Source organism: Chenopodium album, chromosome 8 (genome assembly GCF_948465745.1).
Source record: "Chenopodium album chromosome 8, dcCheAlbu1.1, whole genome shotgun sequence".
Taxonomy (NCBI): domain Eukaryota; kingdom Viridiplantae; phylum Streptophyta; class Magnoliopsida; order Caryophyllales; family Amaranthaceae; genus Chenopodium; species Chenopodium album.
In genome coordinates, this window is record NC_137841.1 from 60349411 (window position 1) to 60377153 (window position 27743).

Genomic DNA, 27743 nt, shown 5'->3' on the forward strand with positions numbered 1-27743 from the left:
GAGATACGTATTCAACATATTATGATCCAAATGAATATGATCAAGCTGCTCCTTCGTCCTCACGTAGGAGAAACATGGAGGAACCTTTTCAATTCAGCAACAGTCGCGACCGACCAGCAAGTTTAAGGACTTACATGTCTAATAGAGCTCGTGTTCGTGATGAACTTATGCATACGACCCTCAAGTCAGATTTAGTAGAGCATTTATGGAGTAAGTATGGGGGTTATAGGCAGTAATGGATGTATTATCGTTAGTTTAAGATTTTTTTCTTTGATTAAGTATTCTTAGTTTTTATTATAAATAATATTTTGGTTAGACAATGTATTATCGTATATTTTTTTTAATATAATAATGTATTTTGTTGTCTTTTATATGTATGTATGTTTTTTTAATTTTCATGCTTAGAAAATGTGTTCTTGTATTATTACGTATTATAATTATTATGTATTAAAGTTCTAATTTAAGTTTTTCTTAATTGCTTATTAATAATTATATCACAAAGTATAATTCTTTTTAAATTAAGAGTACAAATTAAGGTACTTAGGGCCTGTTCTCTTACGTTGAAATTCAATTCAGTTCAGTTCAGTTCAGCTCAGTTCAGTTCAGTCCAGTTCAGTTCAGTTCAGTTCAGCTCAGTTCAGTTCAGTTCAGTTCAGTTCAGCTCCTAATTTCCTTCTCTTATGAAATATTCATTTCAGTTCAGTTCAGTTCAGCTGAGTTCAGTTCAGCTGAGTTCAGTTAATAAGAATAGACCCTTATACTATTTATATTAATAATAATTTTCATTATGGTGAGATTGAAGATAGAGAATGTATGGTGGGGTATGGTAAAAGTAGGAGAGAGAAATTTCATGACCAAACTTTCTTGGGCAACCATTGGGGTATAAAATTGGAGGAAGCCCCAGTTAATCTCTGGGTGAATGGTCATGAAATTTGGTCGTTGATGAAGTGGAATAGAAAATACTAATAAACAATTTCATGACCAAATTTTTGGGGTCATCCAATGGCCTTGCTCTAACCGCACCATATGGCACCAAATTGTATTTGGCTGCGCGGTTTAGGTTTCATGTGATGCGTTTTGGTTTAGGTGCCAAATCGGGCCGTGAACCCCTACCGCTGTACCGCATGCCTACTCGCACTCTTGCTTTACCAAGTCACCATCAACGGAGTATCAGATACTATCTACAGTTCTACACTTAGCGCCACCATCTCTCAACCATCATCACCACCATAATTCTCTCTCTCTTTCTCTTTCTCTCTCCTCCATTCCTTCTTCTTCTTCCTCAACGATGGATAAAGTATGGCGACCTGCCCTCAAATCCATCTTTCTCTCTCCTCCTAAACCCTCTCCTTCCGCCATCATCACCACCTTCTCCTCCTCCTCTCGTCGCACTCTCACCACCCTCTCTTCATTGTCCCTCTTTCTCTCTCCTGCTTCGAATTTCTCACCCTCCAAAACCCTAATTCCCTCAAAACCCTCTTCCTCTTTGCTCCTATTTTCGTGGGATTTCCGCTGTTTTTCCTCTGTTTCACCTTTGGATACGAATAAGTTTGAGTGGAATGGCCCAATTTCGTGTTCTGAGGTTGTTGATGCTGTTTCTTTTGATGACACTGATGAAAATGGTGATGTTGATACTCGCCCTGCTATTCCTGTTCGCGCCTTTTTCTTCTCTACCAGGTTATTTTTCATCTAATTCAATGTTGGATTTCTTCTTATCTTGTATAATTTGACTTCGTTTCAATGTCAATTGTTCGGGGTATAGTAATTGTTCTGCAAAATTCATGGGGGGGGGGGGGGGTAAGATAATGTGATAATCTTTGTTTAATTGGTATATTTCAATTTGCTTTTGATTTTGGTAAATTGGTGATATCAGTTGTTAGAATTGCTGCCAGAATGAGTAGAGTGGTTTGTAGATTGTTCTTTCTTTGATTATTCTTTTGATTCATTGTATTTCTCTGAATATGAAACTTAATATTTGATAATTCAATTGGTAATGTGGACATGGCGAGGAAATTGGTTGTAAGAATTGTTGCCAGTATGAGTAGAGTGGTTTAGATTGTTCTTTCTTAGACTGATCATTCGAATCTTTGTAATTCTTTGACTCTGAAACTCGTACAGTGTTACATGATTGTTAAGTGCATTTCCTTACGTCATTGATGATTCAATTGGTAATGTGGACAAGGCGAGGAAATTGGTTGTAAGAATTGTTGCCAGTATGAGTAGAGTAGGGGCGATGTTTTATTTCTTGGAAGTTTTACCTCCTCTGTAACCAAATGATAGATGATATTTTATTTGGGACCATCTTAATAAAAGACTAATTTGAGTTTGAGATTCTTATTTAGGATGGCTATGGTGTCCCAAGATTAATGTTCAGAAGAATAATATATTGGCATAGTGGAGGTATAAATTTCACATTGTAAATGATACAGTCTACCGAGTAGCTGTGGAAATTACATGAGAATTATCTTTAAAAAACGACGTCCAATCAAATGTGGTTTATTAGCTAGGGACAAAGTCTTTCTGTTTTATTTTATTTTTAATTTTTCTGTTATTGTAGCAACAAAAGCAAAGAAGGTTAGTGAAATATAAGTAAGAGAGTGTTTAGATTAGAAAAAAAGTAGAAGTGTTAACCTGAAAAAAGAAATGGATATAAACAGAAAGTGCAGCAAAAAAAGGTTAGGGAGTTGTTGGTCTAAGTTTTTCTTTTTGAATCCTCACAATGTGTCTAAATTGGCACTGGATATTGGCATACTGCTGTTATTAATATTGCTATATTTGGTGTTTTCTTGCAATTTGTTGAGGTTTGATATAATCTGATATCAATTTAAACTTGTTTACAACTGTTTGGGCTCATATTTTCATTCATTCTTTTATCTTACTGCCTCATTGTTTATTGGAGTTTTTAAAATAATGCTAGTTGCTTGATCTTTAGTTGAAATTTGGTGCTTTTTTTCTTCCTTGCAGTGTGGACTTGAAGAGCTTGGTGGAACTGAACAAACATAATTTCATCCCGCCTTCATCGAGGATGACTAACTATGTTGTTTTGAAGTTTGGAAACCTTAAGCCTGAACCAAATGTGAGTTTAATTTTGTTCAAGTGCATTTTGTTTGTTTCATTGTTTCAGTGAGACTAATGTCTGTTTGGGTTCCTACACTCAGTTTCTGCTTGCATATTTAAAATGACAGAAGTTTGGGCCCCTCTAGTGAATTGAGTTCCTCTTTTATAGTGCTTATGGTTTTTAGGAATTATTTATCACCAATCATTTTGGTATGTGATTTATATTTGTATTCTTGATTCTGTGCTTGAATATGGATCTTGCGGGATATTTTGTATGTTTAGAAAATCAACTGGAAGGAGTGAGGGTGTGTTTGGTTAGTAGAGTGGCTTGGGTTTGGAGTCAAGTATGAAGCCTGGTGGTATGAAGTTGGGTTTTAATCTATGATACCATTTGTTTGTTATTGTTCTAGAATAAACATTAAACCCTTGATTTATTACCTAGATGTATGTAATGGTTCAATGCCACCACCCCTAATAGTTTCTAAACCCCATAAAGACCTTATGTTATGGGTTTGGGGAATTGGTTTAAAGCTATTTTATAAAAACACATGGTATGGGTTTTACCCACTTAAATCCCATACCTCAGGCAGTCAGGCTAGATATCAGAGAACTAAACACCGAAGGATTTGAGCACACGACACTATCCACATGTTATTTGTATGTGTGAATGACATGGTTCCACCTTTGCTTGAGATTATAATGCTGCATTGCTGATGTTACCTGCTGGGTTGATATGATGCTATAAACTTATTTCTGCAGTGGGGTTGAGAGTAACATTTCAGTGAAGTATTTTCTGTTTCTGGGAATTCTAAACTTTTGGACATGTAATTTTTTTCCCATTCACACCCTGTGCTTCTTTATACTCTGTTTATGTTTCTGATGAGCATATATTGGCTCAAGAAATTGTTTTGGCAATGGAAATTAATTTCTTGTGGGTGAGTGTAATATAAAGTAGGAGAGAGAGTTAAAATTCGTACTTGTTTTGGTGTAAGAGGGGTATGATGATAGAGATCATATGCCAAAATGGAATAAAGTAAAAGTGAGTTGAAAAAAAAAAAGAAAAACAACCATAAATGGAAAGTGAGTAGAACAAAAAATAAAATGGAGGTAGTGTTTGTTTAGGGTGATAATAATCTAGCTTAACAAATGGAAGCGTTCCCAGATCTTGTCTCTGGGTGTTTTAGACTAATCCAACAACAATTTCGCAATAACATATTCGCCCATATATATTTGGTCAAAGTATTTGAGTAGTGTAGAAATCAACTTGTTGCATCTTTAAGGAATTTATCCAAGTAATTAAGGTACTTGAAAGTCTTGTGCATCCTATGCCATGACAACTTGAGCTATTTAGGAATTTGTGATAGCTATTTACCACTCTAGAGATATGTTATAATGTTCTAGCTCAATTCATTTGAAATGTCATGTGACTCATGTCTACTTGCCTAACCTAGTAAACTTTTACGGAACTTAATTCCTTGTTATAATGATCTGATTCTTCGTATAGGATTAAGGGGCCTAAGAAATAATTGATGGACCATAGTGGGTCTTGAATGCGTGCTTCTTATATAACCTGCCATAAAGCTCTTTTTTTTTTTTGCAAAGTTTCCCTTGGAGACCCCTTTAGGATTTTTCTATATTAAACACTATTCGTATTAAATTAAGTGCTGACATTTATTGAGCTATTTCAATTGAGTCATTACCATCATTTCAAAAACAGTGAATTATTTACTTTTGTTATTAAAACTCTTGAAGCAGGTAAAATGGTAGAACTAATTATGTCATAAACAAGCACCTTTCTTGGTCTTTTAGAAGTACACACTCACAGAGAGGAGCCATTAATTTTCTTAATTTTTCTTTCTGTACGGGTAACTGTGCCATCCGTGCTCAACTGGTGAATAATTACCTGTGGCTAGTGATATGAATGTCTTTATTTTGATATGTTAACCAACTGTTCATACTTCATATTCTAGTTATGATGTTGTGAGGTAAAACAAATTAATCATATTCTCTGTATTCTAGGGTGTGGGTGCTACCTTAAGTGGAAGTGATTGTGGCTACATGGTGGTTTTCCAGTATGGCTCAATTGTCTTGTTCAATGTTCGTGATCACGAAGTTGACGGCTACTTGAAAATTGTGGAAAGACATGCCTCTGGCTTGCTTCCTGAAATGAGAAAGGATGGTTAGTATTGCTAACTTAATTTTGATTTTTTGAGTATTTGGCCTGTATCTTGTTATAGTTTTGCACTTTTATTTTTATCCACTGTTGATAGCACAGTTTTTGCCCTAGTATGCATCTGTTCAGAACCCTTTGATGCATTACTTTGGCCTCCATTTTTTTATATGTATATGTGTGTGTGTGTGTTAAACTTCTTGATGATTAGTTAAACCTTCTAGTTTTCTGAAGGTAAATACCATAGGGCTATTTTAGAGGGATATTTTGTTCTCTAAACAATCAACGATCCCAACTCCCAAGTAATATTGGTTTAAATTTTTTTAAAGCATGTATCTGAACTTATCATTGACCCTTAATTGAACTTATTTAAAAATTATATGACTTGGGTAGCCCCTATTGGCCATTAATCTATAGTAATATATAAAGTGAAAGGGGGTTTTGGGTGATAAATTTCACTTTCCCAAAATACCCCTTTCATCTTTTATAATTTTCAAAAGAAAACTACCATAATTTAAAAAATATAACTACCGTTTTTTTTTTTTTAAAAAAAAAAACAAAAAAACTACCACCCTTTAATTTTTTTTATTTTTATTTTTATTTTTTTTTAGGGAAATCATATTTTGCATGAACATTATAATGTACTCATATCTTATCTTTTAACCTCTATGATTTCATCAATTTATAAACCCACTAATATTTTTTTTCTATTATTAGAATAAGGTAGATAATATTTTAGGAAAAAAAAAAAGAATCAAGCCATGTATATTAATTTCTTATATTGCACACGCAATTTGCGTGTGTCTCACAGCTTGTGTGACTAATTTGAACTTATATTTCCTAACATAAGAGAAATTATGGCAAGTCTCTCTTTCTCTCTTTCTCCTCCTTTAATCATATATCATTGTTTTAGTAGTAATTGGGACAAAACCTTAGAGCTTTTTTATTAGAGAGATAAATCCTATCGTAGCCTCTATCTAGGTTACGGTGGTGTGGGGAGTAATATTGGCTTGCTGACTCCTTTTCCTTTTACTATCTAGAATATGAAGTAAGAGAGAAGCCAACTCTAAGTACATGGATGCAAGCTGGTCTTGATCGCATAATGCTGCAGTACTTGAATATTGATGGTATTCGTACCATAGGTAGTGTGCTTGGTCAAAGTATTGCGCTTGATTACTATGTTCGTCAGGTTTGTGTCATCCTTGATTATCATATTTAATTCTGAAAGTTTTTGATTCATCTGGCCTGTTCTTAAATCCTTATACTCCTGCTAGGTTGATGGAATGGTTGCAGAGTTCACTGACATAAACCGTGCAATGGAAAAAACTGGGACTTTTACGATGGAAAGAAAGAAGCTCTTTCAGTTAGTTGGGAAAGCAAATTCTAATCTGGCAGATGTGATTCTTAAACTTGGTCTTTTTGAAAGGTGATATTCATGTGTTAAGCCACAACCAATGTTTTCATATTCCGTGTGTGATTATTTTCTTTCTGACTTGACTGCTGATTCATTTGATGGAATGTATGCTGATAGAATGAGCTGCCAAATGGAACATTTGGTAGTTATGACTTGTGAGTATGGTGAATTGTAGCTGGTAGCTTGTGTGATTTCTCTGGAAATGTGCATCAAATCAATACTATTTTCTGATCACTTTTATATGCATATAGATGATGCTTTGAATTGAATTTTTTAGCTTCATAATGTTGAGAGCAATTAGAATATTATAATGGTAAGTATGTGGACGCGGTCTTGATATAGTAATAGAGGGCTTCAAGAATGTTTGTAGGAGAATCTACATAGTATTGGCAGATTGCATGTCTCTTTTCAACTCATAATTGAACGTGATTTATGCTGGTCCAATGGCTGCTGGTTCGGTTTTGATTTCTAGGATGCATTTTAAATGTATTTTTTGTTAGATGAAAGTCATATTTAATTATTATGTAGTACGAAGTATATTAAATGGAACAGAAGTTGTAGAATAAGTCTGGACCAGAAGTTATAGAGGGACTTCTGATGTTAATTGAAAAATGTCTATAAAATTAGTTTTGTTTATAAATTTGCAAATGAAATGATGAAAGCATTTGGATAACTTAAAAACAGATAGCAGTTATTATTGGCTCTGGGCTGAAGTGAGGCTTCTTTGATGGGAGTAATTCCTCGCACACCGCTTAAGCTTGAGCTTGACCTCTATTTTTCTAGTTTTTCTGAATTCTAGTTGTGGAATCTATAAATATAACTAAAGTAATTACCGCTGATGTCATTACTTTCCACATGTCGACTACTTATAAACAATTTCTTTGCCAAACCTAATAATGACATCATTATTTTTTTTTCAACATAAATTAAAATTTGAAAATGGTAAATTAATTATACATTTTCATAACATATTTTATATTTAAATTGATTAATTATGTAATTTTCATTGGAGAAATTAAAGGAAGGTCGAACTATTTCATTTTCTTATAAACATTATCTTTTTCTCCTACTCCGTATATTTTTTATACAGATTATATGATTGGGGTTTTCACTATTTATTATTAATTTTTCAATTTATTAGATTTAATTTGCTTAAATTGTTTGTACTACATACATATTACACACAAATAAGCTAAAAAATATTATTAAAATTGTAAAATAATGTTAAAAATCGTGCATCGCACGAGCCTAATCTAGTTTGTATAATATCTGAATGGCTGATTGTGCTGCTATTCCCTTAAATGACAGTCAAGTGTGTATGCCAAATCCTTGTTGAATTTTATTGTTTCAATTTCTATTAAGCAAATAAACAGAACTGTTTAAGCTCCTTCAGTGGAAGGAAGGAGCACAAGTGGCTGTTGTTCTATTTGTGAACAATAGGTTTCAAACTATTTGACTTTTTTTTTTAAATTTTTTTTAATGTTTTTTTTTTTTTATCTAATCCTGAACACTATGTTTCCAAACTATTTGTCTCTATTGAAGCACTGCCCTCTCCCACTCCCCTTTCTTCCCGTCCATCTACCTACCTAGAATTGTATTTGTAGATAAGAAGAGAATAAACCTCCATAAGGAGAGACTTAGATCTGGAGAGAGTATGAAAATGGTAATAGCAGGGGTTTTACCATCTTGATTATTGATGCCAAACTGTTGTACACCGAACAATTACAGTACAGAATCTGGATTTATTCTGAATTGAGTTGCATATAAACGATGAAAAGAAGAGAGGAGCAGATTATACGATAGGCATATAGCTCATCAGGATGTTGCTTTTTTTATTCAAGTCTCTCCCTTCACCCTTATAAGTGTCTAGATTTTGCACTCACTGGTTCATATGTTCTGTCTTCTGAGAAATTAAGCTCTTACAAATATTTTTTAGATGCAATTGACCATCCCGGTTGCTTGTTCATGTCTTCATGATTGTCATTCCTAATGGTTGGTAGATGTATCTGTACAAAGTGGTTTTAGAACTGAAACTCCACCTTCTGTGTATTTGAAGCATGGTATCTGCTCTAAGTACCAAATACACTATTGGGATGTTTTTAACTATTGAGACAGCTGTCTTGTGCAAAACATTGAGATTCAAAGTCACTTGAAACTTACATGCTATCCAAGCTGTTCCTCAACACAATACATGTTCAGTTTTGTAATGTGGTTTTCTGTTAATGGTTTAGCAATTGATGGCCTTTTGCATGAATGGAAATACTTTTAGATTTTAGCCTCTGTTTATATGTAGTGTTTATTAATACAATTTGGGACTGAATAGCAGCCTGCTGAAAGAGAATTCGTTCCTCATATATTCAGCTCTGTATTTCTGTCTTTTGTTTACTTCTTTGTTCCTGTGTTTTAAAGTAAGATTGTCTTCTTGCCTTGCAGATCGGATATTGCTTGGAAAGATGCCAAATATGCTCAAATTTGGGAATATCTCCGAGATGAATTCGAGTTGACACAGAGATTTGCCAGTCTTGACTTCAAATTGAAGTTTGTGGAGGTATGATATTTCCCTTCTGTATCTCCAAATTCATATGTTGATTGTCTTGGTGGCAATTTATGACTACTGTTGCTACTCCGTGTTATTTACTAATTACGTCATATTTGTTTTTTTTTCTTAACAGCATAATATTAGATTCCTACAAGAAATTTTGCAGAACAGGAAATCAGATTTCCTTGAATGGCTCATCATCATATTGATTGGTGCTGAAATTCTCATATCTGTATATGACATTGCTCACAAGTCACTTTAGCCCTTGCTCGACATTTATACACTAGGGTGGTGGCACAGGCTTTCTTTTATAGACGGTTAGTGCCATAAAATTTTTGCTCTCAACTGTACATCTGCTGCTAGGTTGTTAATCAGACAACGATTTTCCTATAGCTGTTTGTAAATTGATAAGAGATGTTTTACTTCTGTAAATCCTACAATTCAGTGAATTCACTGTCATAGTCTGCTAGGTCATAAAAATTTTGGCTTATTTTCCATCTTCCACTGCTAGGTTGGGATAATCATAAAGGAAATTTGATTTTCGAGATTATATTCAATACAGTATATTCTTTATATCTAGTATAATTTCTACATGGTGTGTTCCATAGCTGTGAAGTATTCCGTAATTATTTGTTTTTACATTTATTTAGTTTGACAGTTTGATCCACTTACAAGTTCAACTCAAAGGTTCTATGGTAAAATTAATTGGTCATAGTTGGAGTAATTACCCTAATGTTTAGCCTAGTCTTTTCTTCTTTCTTTCTTCAACGTGGGACAACACTCATGTGAATAACAGATGGATTTTAACAGAGGTTTCACCTGAAGTTTTTAGGGTCAACTGTTTAGGAACTTTCTTACTTCGTATTTTCCACTCAATTCTAAAGGGCTTAGCTTAAAAACTAAATTAAATCAACACGAAAGAGCTTTCAGTACAAAATACAAAAGGATTTTCTCCTTACAATCACCACATTAAGAAAAAAAAATTAAAATATGGCTTGTTAGCCCTCTGAAGAAAATGACACTCTTTGGAAGGATTTAAAATTATATAACATAAATTGGTTTTATAACAATATAGACAAGCAACTCATAATTCAGTCTGAAAAATCTAGGTGGAAAACCATTAACATGAATAAGCAAGGTCCACACTCTACGGACTAGGTAGCCATATACCTTTTGCAAATCCATACTAGAATTGTTTATCCTAGTTTAGCCATTAATTAGCTTTTGCACAATTAGATATTATTATAAAGTACGTTAATTATGTCCAAAATATCGAAAGGATATCATATTTCTTAAAATAGTGGTGTGATATATAGGTTATTAATGGTGTGATATATAGCTTTTAGGGAAGGCTCTATCTAGGATCTACCACAGGCTCCCTCGTGTGAAGGCGTGTGTTGGTAGAGTATAAAAATCAATTTTTTTACTTTAAACATCAGTTAAATTTTTGATTTGGTTGATTATTTGTCATGGTATTAAGAGCTAATGTCATAAGAAGTTTACAAGTTTAAATCTCATCCATCCCTTCTTTGTTAAAGTGAAATATTTAGCGTTGGATACGAAGAAGTGTGATTATGTACAAATACAATTCTATGCTTCAATTATCTACTAAATTAAACCTTTTGGTTGAACTAGTTCTTTGACATGTACCATGGCGTATTCCTAGGAGTGGATGAACCCGTATTACTACCCTTCAATCATCTTTTAGACGCACTCAATTGAGTGATTGTAGAATGTAAAGTTAGTATCTTCTGCTTAATTAGTTGTTAGTCGTTAAAAATTATATAGCAGACTGTAACATAATCATCTTAGTTTCTATCCTCTCTTAAATTACACCCTAATTATATTAATATTGCCTTGATTACATTATGCTATCGATCTTGATTTTCTTCTATGACAAAGCTTTTCTATAGAGAGACACAAATACTTTCTAAAAAGTACAATCACATATTCTCCTTGGCTTTGGGATACTTTTATCACACCACGACAATAATAAATTGTTCTAAATTCCATACCAATTAGCTAGTCTTATTTCATACAGCAAAACAATAACTTGATAAACTAATAAGGGTAATGCTATATGTAACCATTAGGACTAAGAGTAAAATTTAATTTCTTCTCTAATTTATATGTGGCCGCTCTAATTTAGAAATGCATGACAAAAATCACATGTTTTTTTTTTTTTGAACGGGAAGAATAATATCATTAAATAAAAGCCATAAAGCATCTACAATAATAAGGATCTGTAAACCACAACTTTAGAGAAAATATCATAACTTTTACAATCAAAATCATAACTAATAATTTGCATATTTGGCATAGCTCATACTCCACCGCTTCAAGCTTGACGCGAGCAATGATTTTCGATGTCTTTGCATCTTTCCAAGTTGAGACCTCCGCAATCTGCGCTGATGTTTTGATAGATCGGTTGATGACAAATTCCAGACCCATCGGAATCCAAATCACCTTCCCAATTATTATAAGAACCCTAAAAATAAAATTCTCATCCATAGATGAGAATCAAAATCCCAGAAAATTGGGAAAAACCTAGAAAATTGGGACAGACTCTCACAGATGGAGAGAACAAAACAAAACAAATAAAACCAAAACGTAAAACAAAACAAAAAAAATCGAATTAAAGAAAAAGGGCCGGAAATAGTGTAATTTCTAAAACCCTAGAAGAGAGAGGGGAGAGAAGAGAGAAAAAGGGGCGACACACTAGGATATTTGCACAAAAATCACATGTAAATAAGTGTAATTAATGTTATATTTCCGTTTGTGTGTTTGTTTTTTTTTCTTTTCTATTTTTTGCTCTTTATATATAACTCTAAGAATTATGTACGGAATATATCATTTAAATACTACCTCCGTTTCATTTTTTTTTTTTTATTGCAATTTTAAAATATTTTATGTCTTACAAATAATATGTCAAAGTTGTTAAAAATATAAAACGGAGATAGGGTATAAAAAAATATGGCCCCACCATAAATGCGCTCACAAAGAAAATGAATTTGTTTTTGTGTAATCAGTGGCGGATCCAGGATTTTCGAACTTATGAGTCACCATCAATAATTGATCACTTGTTTCAATCCAAAAATTATATAAAAAAAATTATATTTCACTAAAATGATTTCAATCCAAAAATAGGATATAAAAATACATACTATAAAACTATTACATTAAATTAACTTTATGATTTTTTACTTAAAAACAAGAATTATTTTTAAAAAAGTTAGATAACTTAAGAGACCAGTTATTAAATAACAGGTCTCTTTAATGAAATATGAAAACAGTGCAAAAAATTATTGGCCGACAAAAAGAGACCTGTTATCTAGATAACAGGTCTCTAATGACGCGGTGGCAATAACAGCAACAAAGAGACCACCTATCTGATATTTTAATATGGGGTCTCTTTGATATTTAAAAACTGACAGTGGGCTAATCTCAAATAGAAGCAACAAAGAGACCGCCTATCTGTCTCTTAGATTTTTTTTTTTTTTTTTTTTGCTGGTGAGTCACGTGACTCACTGTACACCTTAATAGATCCGCCCCTGTGTGTAATGGAAGATGAGGATAGAGATCTAGCTTTAGACTTGGACCTATTTAGGTCTTCTCTAGTTAATCCTAATCCACACTTTATGGGTCAACTCTTGTTGGACAGCTCAAACAAATTTGTCAAATATTTTCATTTGATAGAGAATCTCTATGATTTCATCAAGTAGCAATTGTTTCCTATTTTAAAATTTGCTTAACCTAATTAATATTAGCCTGCACAATTTGTTTAAGATAATAATTAATCTTCACAATCTTCCTTGTATAGTTGTATACTTTGTCTCTTTTATGGAGGCATGTAGCACATCCTCTTTCTTTTTATTAATCAATCTTAGGTTTCTAATATCGACAATTCTAGGAGTCAACTATACCATTTCATATCCATAATATACTTATAGTTTACTCAGATCTAATTACATAGTATATTTTATGGATGATTAGTTAATTTAGTTGGAGTATTATAGGAAACTAATATTCGTGACTCGTAAATTATGATCAAATTCCGCCCGTACATATCATTACGATTGTAGTTATTTATCTTAAACAATATCATTGCACTTGTAACATCTCATCTTTAAAAATAATCCGTGCACAAAAAATTGCTATTGCTTGCAACACAATATATTGAGGGGCCGTTTGGTTGGGGGTATTCATCAAAGGGAAAGGGAATCAACCACCCTGATTCCCTTTGTTGCTGTTTGTTAGCCCTTTTTTTTCATTCCCTTTCCCCCATCCATTCCCCCAAATCCTTCTAAGCCCATTCCCCACCCCCCTAGGTATTTCCATTCCCATTCCCTACCACCACCACACCACCACATCACCAACTTCATACCTACCCAACCACCGGAAAACCCAACCACCGTCCCACCTGACCCTCGCCGCCCCTCCCCCGACCCTCGCCGCCCCTCGCCGACCCTCACCGACTCTCCCCTGCACCGGAATCGCACATCGCTGCCCCTTTTCCACCTCCCTCAACCCTTTTCGCACCTCCCCAAACCCTTTTTTGCACCTCCCCCAACCCTCGTCGGAGGTTGTCGCACCTCAAACGGTGAGGGAGAATAGTTTCTAGGGTTTATTCGGGTCTGATGGTGGTTTTTCGGGGTTGAGGGAGGGTTTGCGAGGGGCGGGGAGAGCTGTGCGAGGGGCGGGGATGACCGGCGAAGGGAGGCGAAGGGGGAGGGAGGTGCGGCGAGTGGTTTGGTGGCTGGAAACGGTGGAGAATGAAGGTTTGAGGTGGATGTGTGGTGGTGGTGTGGTGGTGGGACTGGTGGCCCTCATTCCCTTTGTTTTTAAGACCAAACAACATAGAAAATTTTAGGTATTTTCATTCCATTCCTTATCTTTCTCTTTGTTCATTCCATTGCGATTACCCTTCGCGAACCAAACGACCCCTAATTAGTATTAGACCAGTAATTAATAACTAAATAACTTGGACCAGCTTAATTATTCCATCAAATTCAACTTAAAATAAGGAAGATGAAGGCCAATAATCATCATACTTGCTTAAATATTCAAATGGTTTGCGACTAAAAGCATATAATTGTACGGATCCATGTTAATTAAATGATAACACAAATAATTTTAAGGTATATGATAGTAATTTATGCAACTAAGTACATATAGTGGCCACATGGCACTCATTCATATGTTTGGTCTAATATTCCAAAATACGTGTTGAAATTTCTAACAATATTATTATTATTACTAGGTAAATTAAATATACTCTTATAATATAAAAATAAAAAAAGGATTTTTAAAGATAAATAATTTAAAGTAGTGGAATTATTTTATTTTATTTTATTATTATGATTTTCTTTATATAAAGTAGTGGATGATTATGCTAGTTAACATTATCATTCAAACGATTAAAAAAAGAAAACATAGTATTCCAAATTCTTAGGTTTGAACATGGAACACTCTTATCCTCAAAATGAGAAAGCTGAAGACGAAGCATCACTTCAAGATGTACAAATATGCGTCAACGACAACAAAGGAGGATGGGTCACCTTTCCTTTCATAATAGGTCCTTTCTCTTTCTTTTCTCTTCTCTTCTTTTACGCAAATTATTACATGCTGTACGTACCTTGATAAAATGGTAATTGTTGGTATGACATATCTGTTTTGCACAAATAAAGTCAATATATATGTATTCTCAAAGTCTCACATAGTCACATACTCCTAGGATTACTATTTTTGGTATTTTTAAAACGTGTAAACTTTGTTTCTTTATATGTAAACTAGCTTTTTGACCCGTTTAATGCACGGGTTGTTACTTGGGTTAATTATTTTCATATGTAGGAAGATTGTTTCATTTCTAAAACTTCAAAGAAAAAAAAAAGTGAGGGTAGAACCATGAAAGAAGATGAAGGAATTTAGTTATTAGATATATACACGTGAAGATTGTAGGATATAAACAATTTTTATTATAATTTATATGTTTATGTAATGTGTATTAATTAAAACATTATTTTATTATGGTGGAAATGAAACACTTCATTTTCTTACTTGAATTTGCAAGTTGTATAATGCATCTTAAACATAAATATTAAGGGAAATGATATGTGGCATATGAGGTGATGAGTGACTTGTGAATTGTGATGCCATGTGTCATATGAAAAATTTGTGGTTTGTGTTTTTAAATACTAAAGTATAGATAGATATCTCACTATACGTTACATATGATATTGACTGTATAAATTTCAGTTTATACTGAATCTTCCATCATTTGATGGACACTCATCTCCATCTTAATCATGCTGAAAGTATAGTGAGTCTAATAGTTTGTCGTACAATGACTTATGCAACTAATAATCGAAACTCTAATTAGCTAGTTTGAAGAGCAATAACCTCATATTTTTTTTTTTTTAAAAAGCACATGTATGTAAGTTAGCTACAAATTAAAGAAGCATAAAATAAAAATAAAACCTACTATAGTGGTATCTAATACCATATATCCAAATTAAATTCCATCTTTATTTTTAACCTCTAACATATATATATATATATATATGTATTAATCTACGTGTCATATTCTGTTTATTTAGAAGCATTTCCTCGATCTTTAATTTATATTGTGTATAAGTGGGGTGTCCATATATCTTATAACTTTCATGACCTATGAATAATTTTATAACCTCGTAATTTCCTCCCATTTTACTTTGCGTATGATGAGCACAATGGAATGTGAAAGGGTGTAAATTTACACATGGATGTTGGTATATATTATATTTGAAAATTATGAGATTAAGATATGTATTTTGCTCAATTAGCAATTATATCACTCACTATATAATACAATGCAATATAAAGTAAAACTCTTTCAATATACAGAAATTTATATTATTTTGGTGATGATGTTCTATATATATTCAATAAAGGAACAAGAACTGTAATGGTGCTTTAACTAAAATTTATAAGCAATATCTAAATATAATCGGCAATGATGACTATTTAACCAAGCCAAAAAAAAAAGAAGTCAGAAATACAAAATTACTAATTTAAATAAATTCAATACATGAATGTGGTGAGGTCTAAAACTTTCAAGAACCCTAGTGGACATGTTCTCATCATCTCATGTAATATACTACATCCGGTTCTTATTACTTGCAACAAATAAATATTTTAGGTCTCATAAATAATAATCATTTGTTGCGAGTAATATAAACCAGAGGTAGTATATGAAAAATCTTCTATTCGTTCTTGGTTTTATGTTTGGTGTTGCTCTTTAACTAGCTAATCTCATAAGGTGGGGTAACATAGTAATTATATGATAATTATTTATATGCTTCCACTTTTCATTCTTTTCATCAACAAATTAGGGTTGTTGCTTTTCTTCCATTTTATTATTGGTAGAGTACATACACTCAACTAAAGGAGAAAAAATGTGCACCAATTGAAATTATTGATTGAGAAAGATATATTGTTCAAAACACGTTGTTATTTAAATTAATGAATCAAACATACATCTATACTTATCAATATTAATAATACTCTCTATGTTCTGTACATTAAAGCCGGAGGTGATATATACTAACAGTAGAATCGATCTAGATACCATAAACATACATATTGATTGTATGTTAGTATGTTACAATTTGCTTCTAAACATTACTATTGATACACTTCTGTAAGTTGTTTTTGTACATTGTTGCCATTTCAATAGGCTTGAGGATCTGCACTACTTACAACATGTTGTAGCTAATTGTACAATCAAATATAATTTCTTTCCTGTCTGCTGACAAGGAACAAGCTAAGCACATGGAAAAACAAATCACCTTAGATGTACAATAGACTTTATGCAACAAGTTGTACATAAAAAATTTGATAGGCTTCATTTCCACCTTTATTGCTCTCTTTAATCTTTTTGCAATCTTTTTACTTTATTTTTATGTGTTCTATTGTAACCGTTGCCTAAAAAAAAAGGAAAAAGGAAACTCTCTCTTCCATGGGTCCGATCCATTTATACTACTATACTTGATTCAACTCATTTATCTAAACAATTTTATCTTTTTGATTTCATATCCAAGCCACAAGGGATGCAGCTAGAGGCCCGACACCCGCGGCCCAACTCCCAGTCCTTTTGTTTTCTGAAAAAGGCCCCAGAATTATATCATAGTAATAATTGCAAAACTTGTAGGCAATTAGAGGTGTCAATTCTGGTGTTGGAATTTAGTCTAATTTTAAACTTGAGTTATGCTAAATTATTATGTCCATGTGAATCGGAATCTGAACCAGATAATTTTCCAAGATCAGATCGGTCAGGCCATGTTCTGACACTTCTGATTTACAATTGGTAACGTTTACGTACGTATGCTATATAGCATGTATGTCGTAGCTTTGTTAGGCGCTACCATGTATGTATATTGTACACTAGTATGTACATTTTTTCAAAGCTAATAAACAAATTACGTGCATTTATGTTGCAGGAAGTATGATGGGATTAACACTAGCAGCAACATCTTGGTATGCAAACATAGTTGTATATGCAATGAAGAAGTACAATATCAAGGACATTGCTGCTGCTCAATTCCACAATGTTGTTGGTGGTGGTGTCAATTTCTTCCCTATCTTAGCTGCTATTCTCGCCGATTCTCTTTTTGGTTCCTACTCCGTCGTTCTTGTTTCATCTTTCATTTCATTACTGGTAAATCAAGCTAAATAACGTTGATCCTCACTCTAAATTTTGTTTATGATTTAAAAATAAATTAAACTAGTTATTGACCTGGACGATGTCTTGTCTTTGAATTCAATACAAGCCTGTAATAAAGTTTGTTTAATTGATATTATAATAATTAAATTGGTACAATGTTATGTTATGTAGGGTGCAATAATGTTCACCCTTTCATCTGCAATACCATCTTTAAGGCCTCCACCATGCACAAACATAACCTCATGCAACCCTCCATCAAGCCTCCAATACGCCTTCCTCTACGCCACCTTAGCGATTTCGATGATTGGATTCGGGGGTACTCGTTTCGTGATAGGAGCATTGGGAGCAGACCAATTCAAAAAACCCGAACAACAACGAGTGTTCTTTAATTGGTTCATCTTCGCCATTGAGGCTAGCTCCGTTATAGGCTTCACCGCCGTAATTTACCTTCAAGACAAGGGTAAATGGACCTTAAGTTTTGGCATAAGTGGTGCTGTTAATGCAATTGCCATTGCCCTTTTCTTGTTTGGATCGCGGTTTTATAGGCTGGTTTTGCCTCAGGGGAGTCCTTTTATTAGCATTGCTCGTGTTCTTGTTGCCTCGTTTCGAAAGAGTGTTAGAGTGACCGGAGAAAAAGGTGAAGATGATTACTTCAATGGTACCTCAAAATCAAAGATGAATATTGGATCTCCCACTTCTAGCCTAAGGTAATTGAGTCGCTTTTTAATTTTAACATTTCTTTTAGATTCTAGAGTTATATATGATGAGTGAAAGAAGTTAAACCTATAAAAAAACTAACATCAATATATCTAAAAGTTATTCATGTTTGGATTATAGTTATCTCACAAAAAAAAAGTCAAAACAGTAAGAACTTTTAGATACAGAAAATACTGTATTCTCTTTAAATTAGTACAAAAGATGAAATTATAATATCCTTCTTAGTGCATAGCTTGTTTATGCATATAATGTTAATGTTGATTTGTAGCTTCTTCAATCGAGCTGCCTTGATAAAAGGAGGAGATCATCAACAACATTCAAAACCCTTCACAAAATCGTGGAATTTGTGTACCGTTGAAGAAGTAGAGGACCTAAAGAAATTGATCAAAGCACTACCAATTTGGTCAGGAGGGATATTACTCAACACAGTATCCGGAGTTGCTGCAAGCCTAGTTATTCTTCAAGCATTGTCCATGGACCGAAGACTAGGCCACCATTTCAAACTACCGGCTGCAAGCATTCTAGTCTTCCCTCTACTATGTGGATCCATCGCGCTATGCCTTCTTGATCGAGTACTATACCCCTTATGGAAAAACATTGTTGGTCGACCATTAGACCCTCTTAAGCGCGTTGGAGTTGGCTACTTTCTCACTTTCCTTAGCATGATCTCGTTTGCTCTCATTGAGAAAAAACGACTTAATCTAATGGCTTCCAATAACCATGTTATTTCAGTGTTATGGTTAATTTTGCCTTTGGGTTTGTTGGGTGTATCGAGTTCTTTTTACTTCCCGGCAGAGTTGGCATTCTTCTATCAAGAACTACCAAAATCGCTAAGGAGTACAGCCGCTTCCTTGGCTTCGTTGCATATGGCTGTCGGATACTATCTAAGTACCGCCTTTATAAGCTTGGTTCAACGAACTACTGCATGGTTACCGGATAATATTAATCACGGAAGAATGGATAAAGTGTATTGGACATTAGCTATTGTTGGAACCATCAACTTTGGTTATTATCTTGTATGTGCTAAATTATACAAGTACACTAATAATGATGAATCTACTGATGAATAGGAAATGCATGGAACCAAAAATGTAGGGTACATAGTTTTCTTCTAAATGTGTGATATGCATGTGTGTTGATCTATGCATGCTAGCTTAATTTGGATGTCAAAAATACTTGTGTGTAAGTTTCTTTCTTTCTTTTTTTTTCTTTTTCTTTTTCTTTTTTTTTTTTTAAGGATGTGTGTGTGTTTCATTTTAATTAAGCAAATATTTAAATTTCCTTTATTTCTTGGCTAATGGCCTGGTTGATTGTAATTGTAATTGATTTCATTATTGATGTAATTTTGGTGATGATTGATCTCCCTATAGGCAAGCATACTATGTAATTTTTTGAGGGAAGTTGGTGGGTGTGTGTAAGAACTATGTCACAAATTGCTCATGTTTCAAATAATATATATAAGAACCCAATATTATACAAGAACTAATCTTAAAACTTTATTAGTTTTGATCTAACCATCTAAAATGGTCCTATAGTAACGACATTTCTATAATTTTGAGGAGTTCATATTTAGAACATAGAAAAATATTGAATATAACAAAAATTTAAAACATAGGAAAAATTATTTAGAACATAAGCAGAAAGAATTTAGAACGTAGAAAAAAAAAATGTAGAAGATAACCAAAATTTCGAACATAAGCAAACAAAAATTTAGAACATAAGAAAAAAAAAATTAGAACATAGGTTGAAAAAATAATTTATAACATAGGGAAAAATTTAAAACATAAGCCGTAAAGAAGATTTAGAACATAAGAAAAATTTTAGAACATAGACTGAAAAATAAAAATAATTTGGAACATAAGAACCCTCCTCTCCTCTCTCTCTCTCTCTCTCTCTCTCTCTCTCTCTCTCTCTCTCTCTCTCTCTCTCTCTCTCTCTCTCTCTCTCTCTCTCTCTCTCTCTCTCTCTCTATATATATATATATATATATATATATATATATATATATATATAAAGCAAACATTAATAATTGGTTAAGTTATATACAAGTTAATGATCTCATGCCTCGTGTAAGGGATTATCAGTAAATCCATGTGCCTTATTTGTGGTTGTCTTTGACTTGTCCGATCCCTACCTATTAATAAGATCCATTAGCAGCTCACAAGTTTCTAATGTTAGGATAAATTCCTTCTATATACTTTAATCTTCATATCAAACTAATTGGCAAATTTTAATTGCGGAAGCGTATATGATTCAATGATAATTGATCGAGTCCCTTTTTTATTATACACCTTGTAATAGATATACACTCTAAGTTTTCTCTCTATTGATGGTAGGGCTGTTCAATTTCGGATATCCGATCTGAAAATTCGGATATCCGAAAATTTCGGATCGGAGAAATTGCGATCCGAATCCGATCCGAAATTTTCGGATATCCGAATTTTCGGATCGGATAGTCGGGTTTTCGGATCGGGTAGTTAAAATTTTCGGACAAAATCCGATCCGTATCCGATCCGAAAATCCGAAATTTTTTTCGGATATCCAATCCGAAGTATCCGAAACCTTAAAAACCGGATCGGATATCCGAAATTTCGGATTGGATCATCGGATTTTCGGATCGGATATTTTTGAACAACCCTAATTGATGGGATATAATTGAAAGTATATTGTATGTATTAGTAGGGACCATAACTTAACCCTAGATGTCTATTTATATAGACCCTCTTAACTTAGAAAAACTTGTATGAACTTGGTTCACAATAATATTATTGTGGACCTGAAGTTCTACATGTGCGTAACTGACTTTGTATTAAACATAGTGACCTTAATATTAAATAAACCTTAATTCTAACATACTAACCTTTAAAAAAATTTGTGTGATTTTTAACAAACCTGAAATATGATGTTATAATCCTAATTTAAACCTAGTGACCTATATTATTCATATTGACTAGTATTTTAAAATTTTCATTTAAAATTTTTTATCTCTTATGACCTTTATAAAAACAATCACTTTTATTTTAACATAATGACCATTATTTTAACATAGAGACCTTTTTTTCAAAAATTAATAAAACGACCATAGTATCTCTATTATAAGTGGTCCACAATAAATTAGTGTGAACCAAATCTATTTAAGAGTTTTCAGAAAGACTTGCGTGGACCTTCGGCTCTCTTCTCTTTCTCTCTCCTCGATCTCCTCCTCAGCTCCCTTCTCTTCTGACTCCCCTTCCCTCATCTCCTCCTCCTCCTCCTCCTCCCATCAACGCCTTCTCCTCTTCTCTTCTATCTCCTCTTCTCTTCTCACGGTCTTTAATGGTTTTTAAGGTCGAATTCGACCATGAAAATGCTAGATATAGCGTTTTCATGGTCGAATTTGGCCTTATTAAACAAAGTTCGAGGGAATTTTGAAGCCTTTTGATTTTTAAGGTACAGTTTAACGTTTTTATTTTTGTTTTTGATTTTTGGATGGTTTTAGGTTGGTGTGTTTGATTGTCGGTTCAGTGGTGGTGGTGGTGGTCTTACGTGTTGAGGGTTTAAGGTGGGTGAGTTGAAGTGTGGGTTCGGTCGGGTTGGATGTTTAGGTGGGTAGATATGGGTTAAGTGGGTATGGGTTTGGGTTCGGTGGTGGTGGTCACTACAAGAAACAGGTCGATTTTGGGTTCGGGTTTTGGGTGTTTGGTTGGTATTCTAATTTTTTTTTCTTTTTTTTTAAAAAATTTTTTTGGCTGTGATTTTGTTTCGGTGGTGGTGGTTTTAGGTGGGTGGTGGGGTGGTTTGCTTAGGTAGGGTGGTAAATCTAGGCTCGTTTGTGTGGATTAGGGTTAGGTGGGTAGTGGTTCTAGTGGTTGAGGGTGGTGGAACGAGTTAGGGGGTTGGTGATTGTAGGCGTCGCTCGAAGTGCGCCTACGTTAAAAGCATGTGTGAATATGCTTGACACTCATAGGAAGTGGGAATTGACATAATATGATTAGGGACAAAGAAAGTAGGGAGCCGCCAACAAGTTTTTAAGGAACTTGTAAACCGTTCACGGATCATAAAAGGCAACCACGATAAAGGGACAACGATAGGCAACAATGATTGACCCGTGAAGGTTACACCTCATTCATAATCCATGAGATTACTAACTCCATATGGTCCGGAACCACGAAAGGAGGATCGGGGATGATGGTACGAAGTGAGTCATGGAGTCACATTCGCCCGTATTGGCCTCTACTCGATTCTTATAGTGAAAAGTGATTCCTGCAATCTCAAAGGCATGCAAACAAAATATTCAATTTGCTCCAAAATATTATTAGGCTAAATTGGTTGAATATTAATGCACCATATATAATTCTAAAATATCGTGATCACTTGAGTAAACAATAAGATTAAAAAGGAACCTAAACCGGTTGTCCAAATTATCTTATTAGGCGTGATTTTCAATTACATATTCCCTTTAAACATCAATATGGCGATCATAAAATACTAGAATAAACATTAATATTGGAAGCAATTCAACAATAATAGTGTTAGTCAAATCAAATAATATTAAACCTAATCATGATATTAGTAATATTAAAATAAAAATAAGTAATTAAATTAATTACTCACATTCCGCGCGTTCCTTTAAATTGCTACATCATGAATAAATTGTTAGTAACTTCAATAAAAAAATATAAATCAAATAGAAATTAAATTAAATTAAATAAAAAGTAGAGTTGATTTGGTCCAAACTCTCAGTTATGTGTACCTTTCACGCCTTGGTTTAAGGACGGAACCTCGGGTTAAGTATGGACTCCTTGAAGTGCTTAAGGAAAGAACGGTGTAATTAGGAATATAAGTTTAAAGCTTAGAATATAGGAGAGAGAGAGAATATGATGATTTTTTGGTGTAAAAGAGAGAAAGAAAGAAGGATTTCATGCCCTGAACTGCAGAAATGAGGGTCTTATTTATAGGGAAATTGAGTAGAGGGAACACGAGGAACCCTAAAAAGATAAAAACACTAAAAATCAACACCGCGACACGGCAGAAAACAGCGTGACACGGTGCCAAGCACCGTCAAACGGGGGAAGGCACCGTCAGACAGGGAAAATCTCGTGACGCGGTGGACAACTGGAGTGACACGGGAAATATTTGACCTACAGGAAGTGAAAACGCGTGAAGGGTTTACGCGGAAAAGACACGAGAAAATTCCGTGACACGACACATGTACCGTGACACGGAAGTTTCCACCATGGCACGGTACAGTACACCGTGTCACGGTATGGGAAAACGCGGAAATTACACGGAAAAAGCACCGTGACACGGTGAGAAATACCGTGTCACGACAGCAGATACCGTGTCACGGCAACAGGTACCGTGCCACGGTGGAATTTGACGCGAAAAAGCTTCAAAAATGGCACCGTGACACGATGTAAAGTACCGTGTCACGGCATCAGGCACCGTCAGACCGGGGAAGGCACCGTCAGACGGGGCTCACTCCCGTGACACGGTGCTTTTGCACTGTGCACGGTGATTCCTGTTTTTTTTCCCGTGTTTAAAATCATCATAAATTTTGATCCGTAACTCGGAATAATCCATATAATAATATATCATTGAAAATCTTATCAAGTCTACTTTCCAACCCAATTAGAATCAGGTCAAAATCATTTATAGATTTTAAGATATGGCCGTTTTAGTGGAAGGGTGTCGGTTTTGGGCTGAGTTTAGTGTTTTGCTCATATCTTTTTCGTTATAGCTCGGAATTGGGCGTATGATATATGGTTGGAAATATTATTTCAAGACCTATCCAAAAAAAATAATAATTGGATCAAAATTATATATCCATAAAATCAGTTTCTCTCGGTTTTGCGATGTGGACACGAAAAGTGGAAAATAAGTTATGGTTTAGGGAAATGAGCTAGAAATTGGATTGGTTCATGAAATATATTGGATAGAACATGGATTTAAGAATTCCAAAGATTAAATAATCAACTCGACCAATAATGGCGGTGAAAGGTGTTCATCATCGGGTTTGTTTTTGGGGAGACATTTTTAGGTGTCTACAGTGATACGGGTGGTGTGGGCTGGTGGTAGGGAGTTAGTTAGGGGCTGATGTAGTGGCGGTTGTTTGATGTGGATGGTAGTGGCGGTCGTCTGATGTTGGGGTAAGGGTTTATTTGGTGGTTGGTGGTGGTTGATACACCGTGCCGTGGTGGCACGACGTTTTTTTTTTTAAATTTCTTAAAAATAGTTTCCGACGGAATTTCTGTCGGATATTTTCGACCGAATTGTAAATTCCGTCGAAAATTTCAGACGGATTTTCCTGGTGCTTGAAAACCTCCTTCGACGGAAAATTCCGTCAGAAATTCTTTCGAAAAAGTGTTTCCGTCAAAATTTCCGTCGGAAGAAGACAAATTTCCTACAAACGCTTTTTCGACGACCGGTTATGACGGAATTTTGTCGGAAATAGGTTTTTTGACGGATTTTGGGGGGGTTCTGACATAAATTTTCTGTTAGAAATGACACTTTTTCTAGTAGTGTGCAGGGAAGAGGGAGAGGTGAGAGTGACAGTGTGAGAGGAGGAGGGGCTGCCAGTGCTGGTGGCTAGAGTGGTAACTCAGCGAGCGCTAGAAAATCGGTGGCTGGAGCAGAAGCCGAGGCTGGGGGGGCTTGCATCAACCTAGCGCCTGAAGGGTGAGCGACGGGTGTGGCTTCCCCTACTTCGTTAGGTGTGGGGGGGGGGGGGGGTTTGGGGAGTACTTTGTGATTGCAAATGGGAAAAGAACGGATTATAATCCAAAAAATATAATCCTCTTTTTGAGGTGAGTGAATTTTGGAGAAAGGGAACTTGACAAATTTCACATGACGACTAATAAGTATTTTTCCATTGGACATATCATAGCACTTTGAACCATGATGGTTGGAAGCGGGACCTAGATATACGCAAGGAGTGGACTTTTCTTGTAGCTTATGTATAGAAGTGGTAGGGAAGAGGGGAAAACAAAGACAACAAAAAACACGCAATTCAAAATAAATTGGATCGCATTGATATAAAATTTGAGTGGGTGACTGAAATTCGTCCTAGAACTTTGGTTGGTAAGATGTTTAAGAGATAAGTAGCCATTTCTAAAACATGGTGCCAAAAAGGGAGAGGTAATGAGGCATGAGCAAGTAAGGTCCGAATGATGTTGCTGATATGGATTTAATGTGTCGCTCGGCTTTTCCATTTTGTGGTGAAGTGTAATGACAAGAGAGTCGGAATAACATACCATGGTGATCAAAGAATTCTGTAAAAGTCCCATTAATATATATTCAGTGCCATTGTCACGTTTAAAAGTTTTTATGTTACGTTTAAATTATGTTTGAACAATTGAATGAAAAGATTTGAATAAGTGTTTTACTTGGGATTTTTTGCAATAGGAAAAGTCCATAAAAACTTGTTGTAATCATCAAGAAACAAAACATAATAACAATGGCCAGCAGAACGAATAACAAAAGATGTCCAAAGATCACTATGAATCCCTTCAAAAAAAAAAAAAAGATCAATGTGAATGATGTCAAAAGGAAGAACAGTGTGCGACACAAAATCATAAAATGAAATTTAGATAGTTTTCCTAAAGGACAAGATGAACAAAAATAGTTCCAAGCCATATTACAATCAATAAATTTTTTACTACTTAGAGATTTAAGAACACAAGCACTGGGATGACCCACACTACTAGAAAAAGGCTTATCTCCGACGGACCATATTTTATGTCGTTAAATTTGAATTTTACGACGGAATATTGTGTATCGTTGAAATCCGTCGCAAAGTTCACTTTCCGACGGAATATTCGTCGCAATTTTTCAGAAAATTACCTTTCCGACGGAATTTTCTATAGGAAAATAATTTCCGACAGACAATTCCATCGGAAAGGTAATTTTCTGACCGAAATAAATTTCGTCGGAAAAAACCTAAAGTCAAAATAGGGAAATTTGCTCATCCAATTCACGAAAGAAAGAGACAAAGGGGGAAAAGAGAGAAAGAAAGAAACGGAGAAAGAGAGAGAAAGAGGAAGGGGTTTGCTCAGCCAATTTGCTTAGATTTGCCGCCGCCGGACTCCGACTGTCACACGACCATTCTTCCCCCACCACTGTAGGTCACCATCGTACTTCCTGCCGTAGTTCTCCGTCGCCGGTGAGCTTAGTTTTTTTTTTCTTTTTAAAAATTTTTTTTAAACAATCCGGTAAACCGGAGCCCCTTACTACCACCGACTATTTGTGAACATCCACCACCGACCCCTCACAGCAGCTGTCGTTCCTCTGCGCCTTTAAGAACCGCCGGCGTTCAGTAGCTGCCGTCAATATGTAATTTTTTTTTTTTCTGTTTTTTTTTTGTTTTAAACCTTAACCACCACCACCGTATTATACAGGTTACTCCAAACTCCATCCTTGGTGCGACCAAAACCACCACCACCTTCATCCTCCCGCCGTTCAACCGCCGGTAAGTGTTCCTTTTTTTTTTCTTCTTTTTTTTGAATTAAAATTGACATTTTACACCATAAATAAGGTATAATTTTAACGGCTATTTCACCAAATGCCACTGAGCACTTTTGAAATTCACCAAATGCCATCGGACTTTTCAAAATTCACCAAATGCCACTCACAAACAGTATAATGACATGACGTGCCATTAATGAGGTTTGGACGTTAATAGTCCGTTAATGCGAAATAACCAGTATGCCCTTTATTGGGGTTAATGGCGCTTTGAACCTCATTGACTCTTTGACTTCTTCAAGTTAGATAAAAAAAAAAAAAAAATTCATCTCATTCTTCTTCTCTGTTCTTCGAGCTTTCACCATTGTTCAAACCCTCAAATCCATAATCAAACAAGAAGCTTTCTTCAACACCTGAATCAAACATTCCTAAAATGGAAGCTTTTTTTGCTGTTGAAGTTGGGCGAACCAGAACAGCGCTGACAAGTAGGGGAGGAAGTTGAAGCTAAAAGCACTTGAATTTGACTTTGGGGTGTTGGAGATAGCAAACAAGGTAATAATCTCACTTTCGATCTTGTTTTCACGTTTTCAATCTGACATTTTTTGCGAGAATTGAGTTAGGGTTAGGGTTAGGGTTTTTTTAAATGTTCATGTTAAATGTGATTACTTTACTTGAATGTGTGAAATAATCTTAAATTTCATGTTAA

General features: G+C 34.7%; 2 protein-coding genes across 2 annotated transcripts; both read left to right on the plus strand.

The window, feature by feature from the left end:
* Nucleotides 1–1113: 1113 nt before the first annotated feature.
* LOC145556192 (protein RETARDED ROOT GROWTH-LIKE-like) lies at nt 1114–9730 on the plus strand. The gene is made up of 7 exons (XM_081617843.1): nt 1114–1677; nt 2965–3076; nt 5077–5236; nt 6268–6416; nt 6502–6653; nt 9075–9189; nt 9314–9730. Exons 1-7 carry the CDS (start codon nt 1289–1291, stop codon nt 9440–9442), a joined length of 1206 nt encoding a protein of 401 aa, XP_081473969.1. The 5' UTR covers nt 1114–1288; the 3' UTR covers nt 9443–9730.
* A 4910-nt stretch (nt 9731–14640) lies between these two features.
* Nucleotides 14641–19771, plus strand: LOC145556193 (protein NRT1/ PTR FAMILY 2.4-like). The gene is made up of 4 exons (XM_081617844.1): nt 14641–14755; nt 17658–17875; nt 18053–18588; nt 18867–19771. The coding sequence occupies exons 1-4, from the start codon at nt 14641–14643 to the stop codon at nt 19666–19668; spliced, it is 1671 nt and encodes a 556-aa protein (XP_081473970.1). The 3' UTR covers nt 19669–19771.
* Nucleotides 19772–27743: the final 7972 nt, after the last annotated feature.

Excerpts from the sequence above, each read along its gene's own strand:
- LOC145556193 (XM_081617844.1), top strand. The coding sequence starts at position 14,641 with ATGGAACACTCTTATCCTCAAAATGAGAAAGCTGAAGACGAAGCATCA. Across the intron at positions 17,876-18,052 it reads CATCTTTCATTTCATTACTG|GGTGCAATAATGTTCACCCT; the intron begins GTAAATCAAGCT and ends TATGTTATGTAG. Across the intron at positions 18,589-18,866 it reads TCTCCCACTTCTAGCCTAAG|CTTCTTCAATCGAGCTGCCT; the intron begins GTAATTGAGTCG and ends GTTGATTTGTAG.
- LOC145556192 (XM_081617843.1), top strand. The coding sequence starts at position 1,289 with ATGGATAAAGTATGGCGACCTGCCCTCAAATCCATCTTTCTCTCTCCT. Across the intron at positions 3,077-5,076 it reads ACCTTAAGCCTGAACCAAAT|GGTGTGGGTGCTACCTTAAG; the intron begins GTGAGTTTAATT and ends TCTGTATTCTAG. Across the intron at positions 5,237-6,267 it reads TCCTGAAATGAGAAAGGATG|AATATGAAGTAAGAGAGAAG; the intron begins GTTAGTATTGCT and ends TTTACTATCTAG.